This window comes from Mercenaria mercenaria, chromosome 17 (assembly GCF_021730395.1).
Source record: "Mercenaria mercenaria strain notata chromosome 17, MADL_Memer_1, whole genome shotgun sequence".
In the NCBI taxonomy this organism is placed as follows: domain Eukaryota; kingdom Metazoa; phylum Mollusca; class Bivalvia; order Venerida; family Veneridae; genus Mercenaria; species Mercenaria mercenaria.
In genome coordinates, this window is record NC_069377.1 from 972,408 (window position 1) to 981,905 (window position 9,498).

The 9,498-nt window shown below is 37.2% G+C and overlaps 1 protein-coding gene across 2 annotated transcripts; it reads right to left on the bottom strand.

The window, feature by feature from the left end:
- Window positions 1-632: 632 nt before the first annotated feature.
- On the bottom strand, window positions 633-9,497 carry LOC123535569 (uncharacterized). Of its 2 annotated transcripts, XM_045318263.2 has the most exons (4): window positions 9,411-9,497; window positions 4,625-4,685; window positions 2,636-3,332; window positions 633-2,260 (listed from the first exon to the last, which is right to left on the bottom strand). In XM_045318263.2, the coding sequence occupies exons 3-4, from the start codon at window positions 3,179-3,181 to the stop codon at window positions 872-874; spliced, it is 1,935 nt and encodes a 644-aa protein (XP_045174198.2). In that variant the 5' UTR covers window positions 3,182-3,332; window positions 4,625-4,685; window positions 9,411-9,497; the 3' UTR covers window positions 633-871. The 2 variants fall into 2 exon arrangements, with proteins under 2 accessions (XP_045174198.2, XP_045174195.2); XM_045318260.2 differs by lacking the exon at window positions 9,411-9,497 and having other exon boundaries at window positions 4,625-4,975.
- Window position 9,498: the final 1 nt, after the last annotated feature.

Here is a 9,498-nt window from a genome sequence, read left to right on the forward strand (position 1 = left end):
CAGTTACCGCTATTATCATAATATTTGCCAGGTGCTTCTTCGTTTAATTCTAATAAATGAATAATCCAATCATATTCCCTCGATACATACATCTATTGATTGGATTATAATCTCTCTACCCAGGTCTGAGGGAATTATTTCTATCCCCATCTGAAAATTTGCAATGTGTCCACTTTCTGTTTAATGATGTTGCCTTGCTAGTCATCTATGTCCAAAAGGAAACTGCACAAGAGTTAGTATACTTTATTTCTGGTAACATCTTAGATTAAAGGTTTAGATTCTAGTAATATATTTATGAATACTTGGAAATATTATTAGTAAGGTAATTTAAGCTTGAAACAAAGCTGTTGCGAAATTATTTCAGGTGTGATATGGTTAACAAAGCATGTAAGAAAACGATTACAGTAAGTAGTATGTCTAAACAGTGAGTCTTTTTTATCAGGCATTTGTAGACTTCAAAGCAGATTATTTTAAAGACTGGAGTTGTACTACACAAGCTGTAGTGATATGTAATGTCATGTTAGCTATGATATGTCATTCTAGCAGTAATATGTCACAGTGTATCAGTAGCATAATTTGTTCAAGATTGTCATGTTGGCAATGATATATCATGTTAGCAGGATGTCTGTTAGCAATGATATGTTAGATTTCTGTATGAGGTTAATCTACTCTTTCGTTGTGCATAAAATATTCAAAGTATATAAACATATTTCAGAATTTTCTGGAACTATTTGAAAAGTAAAACCACAATTTTAAAGGAAGTTATCTTTGCGATACTGCTGTCCATCCTCTGATCATTGCAGAATGTTTTACAACCACACATGTTGATGATATTATAATATATATATATATATATTCAGTGTCTTAAGATTTAATGCCTGCAAACTGTTTTTGGAATATATGTTTGATGAAAATCTAGGGAACTGTTTTTAATCTGTCTTTGGTTTTTTCTGGTAACAGTAACTGTGTCATTGTAAATAAGTGTATAGCATCTTTCCACCTCGTTCCAAACATGCAGTGGTCCTCGATAACCATAAATCTCCGGTCTACATTTAGCACCATATGGGGTAAAACAGCCGTAGAAAATATAAGATTTATCAATGCTGGCAACATCTGGCATAGAGTCATCACCCTGTGTAACAACAGTTTCAACAGTTGTAATGTTTGGTTCTTGTTTAGACTGATATGTATTGTCACTGGAAAGTACGTCAGTTTCATGAGCATGTACATCTTTCTGATCATACAAATCTCCTGTGTTATTAGTTATGTTACTTTGAGTATTTACAGAGTTATGTGATATGTATTCAGTGGTATAAATTCCACTACATTCAGCACCGTCTTCATTGAGCATTTTGATATCGCTGTTGTTTTCACCATTTTTATTGCATGTTCCTGTATCAAAAACATTTTCTATTTCCTCATTTTTACTGGCAACTTGTTCGTCTGAAACAAATTCATCAAGTTTATTGTCCTTATTAGTCTTGTTCAGCTGACGATTTTTAAGAAGTTTGACTCCATCTGCACTACTAACCATGGCACTTTCTAAATTCCTTGGAATAGCATTTTCTTCCAGAGAATTATCTAAGCTGAGAGTGTTTATGGAGTTTCTGTTTTCCAACAAGTTACATTCTACATTGTCATGTTCCGAATCTAGATCTTCATCAATAGATGTGGAGTCACTGCCATCAACTTGTGAAGTTTCGTTCCCAATGGGACTAAAGTCGCTTGCTTCCACACTGTAATCTGTGACTTTCATCACACCTTTCTCGAAGTCCATATCAACTGCAGTGATTCTTCTGTGCTTTCTTGTTTTCTTTGACTCGGCTACATAAATTAAACTTTCATCATGCCCTGAACTATTCGTACTTAAAGTATTACCTTGTTTCTCTTCCACATTTTCACCTGAAGTTGTATTATCATTTTCGGTATTTTTTGTTGTGGTTAGATCTTCTGATACACTATTCAATTCTTCTTTACTTTTATCTTGCTCAATATTAACTGACTGCTGTGTTTCTATTAAATTATTTGGAGCACCCTGCAGTATCCCATCTACTTTTTCATCATCATGTTGGGGTTGTTCATCACCTTTTTCCGGACTTGATTTCTCATTGCTTACTTCACCCATATCACTTGGAATGGTTCTCAGTCCAGGTTGTTTCAGGACTTGACTCAGTCTCCATCTTAAACAGACTTGTTGGTTTTTGAAACAAATTGTTCTAGTTTTTAGGATTTCTTTGTTGCTGTTACTTTGTGGTTTTACCTGCAAATAGAAACAGTTTCTTTAAAAGTTTATTAGTTAATTAAGAATTAGAATGTATACGTGTGTACCTTTTTTTTAGATGGTTCAGCGGGTGATCGGCATTTTAAAAGTGGGAGATTGGGGTTATTATTCTGAATCTGATCAGTTGTTTAATGCCATATTTGTTTTATGTAGGTGAGCTAAAAGATACAAAATAATTGACAAATATGATTTCTAAATTGTATATAATAGCAAGAATTTATTTTTCTTTTATAATAGAACTATTTTAGAAAGTTTTGATTAAATCGGTATGGTTGCATTAAACTTCATAATTACAAAGGTATCTACGTCTTTACGGTACTTTCTGCCATCTTTATGATTTTTAGTAATGTTTACCTCAAGAATCGCTTGAAGCAAACTCTCTGGGGCATAATGTGCCTCTTTGGAATTCAAGTACGTTATGATACATGCCCCTGCATGCTGTGCCAGTTTGATGATCTCTAAATCACCTTCCAGGAGATACAACTGGTACTCGAATGCCACGGCAATCTCTTCTCCTACAGATTTTATCACAGTCTCAATTTCACCTTCTGATATACCATCTAAATGATGCAAAATTCTCGCGGCCTTGGTTCTCTGAACAATTAAATAAATCCATCTGAACAGCTTTATAGTGCTAATCCGATTTCCAATCTTCCAGAAGGCTTTGCAAGCACTTGGTGAAGCAGATTTGTGTCCAATCACTAGTTCTATTTGATCTTCGAATGACTGACTCCCGGGCATAGCGAGACTGTCATCACAGCTATAGCTTTGATTTGAGAGATGAATACCATTTTTCAGGAGAATGTTTTGATATTTTGTAATTTTTCTCAAGAAGTATGATTTTAATGCAGAACCGAATAGTTTCTGTCTATGCACGACTATATTTGTATCCAGTTCCATGATTTTAGGTCGACCATTTTCACATCCTTTCTGTCCAAAGGTAATGTAAAAACATTTTATGAAACGATGGCTAAATTTAAGCCATAATTACGTCTGTATATTCCATTGTTCTTTCTACTCGTCCTGCAGTCCTGAGTTCTTCTGCTTTACTCTGAAATTTAAACAGCAATAAGACTTGTAAAGCAGTGCAAGTTTGCCAGTCTCCGAAATTCAAGACTTGAATGCCATTCCTTGATATTAAATATTTATAGCGGTCTAATGCCTTTTCTGCATTGCAACAATATACAGATATTGGATTCCAATTCCCATAAAATATAATGATCCCAGAGACGGCTCAGTCTATCATACTTATAATTGTCCTTGATTCGCGCCTTTCACAGAAAGTACGAGTAAGCAATTCTGATCATGAAAAAATCAATCGATCCGGATTTGATTAATTTCCATTAGGAGAGGGTGGGGGCGCTTTCAAGCTCTTATAGTACCCAATTACTAAATGATTTGCTTTGTAAAGGTCGCGAAGGAATAATCAACATGCTTGAGCAATGCAACGTGCTCTAATTATCTTTTTTCCACTAATTATCATACGCCGTGGCTACTGATGCTAATAGTATTGTTGTTTAAAAAAAGTAGATGTTAAACCCTTACCCTGCTAAATTTCTATAATGAACTTGTCCATCTTTCAATTTGGACAGTACCATTAATCGTTAAAAGGGGTGCTCACAAAAAATATACTGACTGAATAGCGAACAATGCAGATCATGATTAGACTGCACGGATGTGCAGGCTGATCATGATCTACACTGGTCGCAAAAGCAGAATCAATCCCGCCAAGCATAATGAGGGTTCAATTGCGGAGAGCTTTAACAGCCACTGAATTATTGATAACAATCAGGCATGTAATTGACACTAATATAAACCACTTCCTACTTACTGACCCACCGGAACATCACTGTTATAATGTTGTTTAGTTAGGATAAAGATAAACAGAGATAGAAATCTACTATATACAATAGATGTTACTATACTGTCTGATAAAGTACGTATACATACATTTTACAATTAGGAGGAACTTAATAACGCCCGTTTTTTTTTTTTTTACTGTCTGACAAACGAACTATTCGCAAACTTGTGCATGAATTTATCCATGGTTCACTTTTCTTAAAATCCATCCCTTAAAATCCATCCTTACTCTGGTTCATGTGCCTAACACTTTTTCCCCGGCACCATATGTACGATACGATTTTATTGAATATGCAGTTGTTGTTGTTTTTTTTTTTTTTTTCAATTTGTAGAGAATTTCATCAAGTATCAAAAACAGTTGCAATATTAAAGTCAAATAATCATTTTTATTCCATCAAAGATGACTAACTTATCGCAATCAACGCGTCAAAACTCTCAATCATAATATCTAAAAAAAAAAATTAGAAAATAGAAAACTCTTACCTTTTATATGAGAGTGTTGATCATGTATTGTTTAATCTCCCAACTTGTTGTAGTACACGTGCTGCAGTGACAAAATCAATGGTTGTGAATACAGAAAGTGTTGCCAATCAATAGTAATCGTCCAAACACTATTACACTATTTTATACTCTGCCGCCCAAGAAACTGACGTGATTAGTCACATCTGTATTGGTGTTGGCTAAGGCAAGACAAAGTTTTTGGTTTGGTTCCTGTCGCAATGCCAATTTCATGACTTTAATGAATTGTGCAATGAAATATTGATACAGACTCGCTATGTGGTTGTTGAAATAAGCGTGTAAATTCGCTTTAAGGTAGCCCCATCAAAATCGTTTTGACGATAAATTCAAAACTAATAAAGTTATTTTGAAAATGTAAAAAAAAAGTTCAGATTAGGCGTAAAAAAAAAAATTGTTTCCGGTATCCCGACCTACCCTAAATTTTCGGCCCGACCCTGAATGTTTTATGGCCTTGGAGAATTTTGTTTTTCAACTTTTGAACAAAAAGTTGCAAAACTTCACTTTTTATGCTTTAAACATAGTCAGTGATGTTAGAAATCAACTTACTGATTCTCTAAAGGCATAACCCCCTTATTTGTATTCATTTTTGGACATAAAAATAATTTCCGAAAAGTCTCACTTAATAAAAAAAAATCCAAAAACAATATTTTTTCCAACCTACCTACCCTAATTTTTTGAGCATGAAACCGGAAACAAAGAAATTTTTTTAGGCCTTACCACTCCCGGGGTTCGTTAGAATGATACCAATGGCATTATTCATTATAATAAAAAAAAAAAGAAATCAGGCGAAAAAAATAGGTTGGGGAAAAGGAGGATAAATTTTTTTTAACATTAACATCTTCGCTTCTTAAATTTGCTTATAACCCACCGAGACCATTAAATCATCAGGTACAGTTTACGTACGTGATCGTTTCTTGGGAACGGCAACATGTACGCTGAAGTGTGGCCTCCGTGGCCGAGTGGTCACTTGCCACTCAACGATGTGGGTTCGAGAATTCTTCATTTGAGGAAGCCATCCAGCTGGCTTACGGAAGGTCCGTGGTTCTACCCAGGTGCGCGCTCGTGATGAAATAATGCACGGAGGTGCACCCGGGGTCTTCCTCCACCATCAAAGCTGGAAAGTCGCCATATGACCTATATTTGTGTCGGGGAGACGTTAAACCCAACAAAATAAATAAATAGATGTATACGCTGAAATATAGTTAGTTCAAGATCGTATGAACATGTACATGATCATTAACTAACTTCTTAGCTTTTGTAAAATGTTTAAGAAAGTTAAAACCCATGTATATTTTTAAGGCCTCGTTTTGTTTGCAATATCAAAAATCACAGGTCATTCACATATAAAAATAGCATTAGTATATAAAAACATAATATATTATGTCACCCATTTGTATAGTCGATTACAGGTTAACAACATTTACTGAATAAATAATAATTACTTGTTCTTTTATGTGATGGGTCAATGTACAATAGTGCGAATTTGCGAATTTATGGGTATGCAATTTAAAATATTGTGTACTGTAGAATTAGCTTCAAACGTGAAGCGGATAGATCTGTGATCCAGTGATTGCGAGTTCGAACCCCTGCTCCTACAATCATTAAGAAGAGTTCTCTGTATGATTTGCATATGACACGTAAAAGCTTGTGCCTAAATGATTCAAACTGACATCCGTACACAGGAGCCAATCATACGGGTAACAAAGTGGGCGACTTAGACTATAACTGCAATTTTTACAATTTTAAAATGAGCATATGTTGATACCATGTATTTCATACGAATTTCTTCAATTGAAATGTTTCTGTCTCTACAACTGATGCACTTTCCGTCGTAAATTTCAAAGAACGGGCGTGTTTTTTCAACGTATTTTCCTCACTTTGTACCTTTTTGATGATTTCACCGATGGTAAGAGACTCAGAAATAAGTGTGACTCTTTGTCATATGATGTTTGTCCGAATTCATTTCAATACATAGGAAAAATCATGCCCATCTCTTAGTACCAGCATGCCTCGAAGATCGTGTCCATCTCTAAGTACCATCTTGCCTGGAGGATCGTGTCCATCACTTAGTGTCATCATGCCTCGAGGACCGTGTCCATCTCTTAGTACCATCATGCCTCGAGGATCGTGTCCATCTCTTAGAACCAGCGTGCCTGGAGGATCGTGTCCATCTCTTAGTACCACCATGCCTCGAGGATCGTGTCCATCTCTTAGTACCATCATGCCTCGAGGATCGTGTCCATCTCTTAGTACCATCATGCCTCGAGGATCGTGTCCATCTCTTAGTACCATCATGCCTCGAGGATCGTGTCCATCTCTTAGTACCATCATGCCTCGAGGATCGTGTCCATCTCTTAGTACCATCATGCCTCGAGGATCGTGTCCATCTCTTAGTACCATCATGCCTCGGAGGATCGTGTCCATCTCTTAGTACCAGCGTGCCTGGAGGATCGTGTCCATCTCTTAGTACCATCATGATTGGAGGATCGTGTCCATCTCTTAGTACCAGCGTGCCTGGAGGATCCTGTCCATCTCTTAGTACCACCATGCCTCGAGGATCGTGTCCATCTCTTAGTACCATCATGCCTCTATGATCGTGTCCATCTCTTAGTACCATCATGCCTCGAGGGTCGTGTCCATCTCTTAGTACCAGCGTGCCTGGAGGATCGTGTCCATCTCTTAGTACCAGCGTGCCTGGAGGATCGTGTTCATCTCTTAGTACCAGCGTACCTGGAGGATCGTGTCCATCTCTTAGTACCAGCATGCCGCGAGGATCGTGTCCATCTATTAGTACCAGCGTGCCTGGAGGATCGTGTCCATCTTTTAGTACCAGCATGCCTCGAGGATCGTGTCCATCTCTTAGTACTAGCATGCCGCGAGGATCGTGTCCATCTCTTAGTACCAGCATGCCTGGAGGATCGTGTCCATCTCTTAGTACCATCATGCCTCGAGGATCGTGTCCATCTCTTAGTACCAGCATGCCGCGAGGATCGTGTCCATCTCCTAGTACCAGCATGCCTCGAGGATCGTGTCCATCTCTTAGTACCAGCATGCCTCGAGATATTATGTCAATATATTCATTTGTTAAAAAAGTCATTCCGGACATATATATGCTAAAGCTGATTTCCAAATTGCATTCAGTTTGTCTGAATGAGTCTCGTGCAGTACTTCCTCCGCAGGTACAGTTTGTTGTAATATAAAGTTACTGAATGGCTAGTCAAAACCATCTGCCCAGGGTTCGAACGTCTTACGTCTAAAAAGGGAATAACTAGCTAAACTTCTATCAGCGGTTCCTCGGTAAGTAATCAAGATTTGATATGATTTGATATTTTTGATGGAGTGGTAAAAATGTTGCCCGCTCAACCTGGGGCCATGGGTTCGAACCCTAACAACAGATTACAGGGGAGTATGTATAAGGTTTTTCCTAGGAACTGGGCTTGATGGTGATTCTACCTACCTGCCTACCTGCCTGCCTGCCTACCTAACTAGTTACCTATTCTACATTACTAATTGCGAGTACAAGTGCACATCAGTATAGTGTGAGTGGATAAAAATAAGTACCATATACAGCTAGTGAACAAAATGTTAACAACAAAAAATCGCAGTCTGAAACTTCAAGGAAGCCAAAACATTACGCATATATTAAAGGCATAGTCCCTGCGTAGTGCCCCACTGTCACGGTTGTTGTTGTTGTTGTTTTTTTTTGTTGTTGTTTTTTTCTTTGTTTTTTTTCGCCTTGTCTGTTTGCTTTCTGGGGGCGTGGTTTTCTCTGTTTAATATACACCTTTGCTTTTTTCCGCTCCGTCCAGCTATCCCACCCTTTTATTTACCCCTAACCCATTTTTGTATTTGGCATATAATAAAAAAGTACAAGGACTATCGCAAGGATGAAAATAAGCAGTTACTAGTCTGTCCGTGCCGTAAAGGTCTGCAGTTGTGATAATAAAACCTCTGTAAGGAGATCCGTTGGAAGCAAAGAACGCAACCAGGCAAAATAATATCAGACTCGGTTGATTTGTGTTGCACACTGCTACCTGTGCAACACGTACCCCTCACGTCTTTCTAGCGCGGTCTGAGAAGGCATTACATTAAACTGGAAGAAGAAAATGTCCTATTTAATAAAAACGAGTGCTGTGACCTGTGCATTTTCTGCTCTTAAATGTGTTAGAAACTAATGTTCTTCAAGTTCACAGAGTATGAAAAAAATCTTAATTGTTGAAAAAAATCCAACATCATTAAAATACCTTCCATGTAACCTGAAACAAAACATATTCATGGGCCTGAACACCTTTCTATTTCGTATGCATAGTTTCCACGTAATGCAAGACGGGGACTTATGCATCATCGCACATATCATATCACATGTGAACGTCCAAAATATGATAATGGGGTTGTCTAATACAAGGATGTAAATTGACGTGGCCCTACATATTTCATGTATGGCCCAAAATACACACTTGTGCAGAGGTGCATCTAACATATTTACGTTCTTCATAAATGTAATCTTTTCATCTTTTCACGGTAATTGTGCTAATAAGTACTAACTGTGTTATCTTTAAGCAGTATTTTCATGTATTTACCATTTTTTAAAAAAATGTTTGGAAAACTGTTAGATCTAACAATTGTCAGATTATATTTTTTGCCTTGAAAGCAACATATTATGGAAAAAAATGTTACAAATGTCTACTACAACCAAAGAGCACTGCCTCAGTAACCAGCAGGTTGCCCTACCCCTCTGATTTTTTTTTACCTTCAGAACCAAGTGAACATATCCCGTTTTCTAACACTGGGTAAAGAAAACAAACCACATAGTCCAGCGACTAAGTTCATTCGCCGTA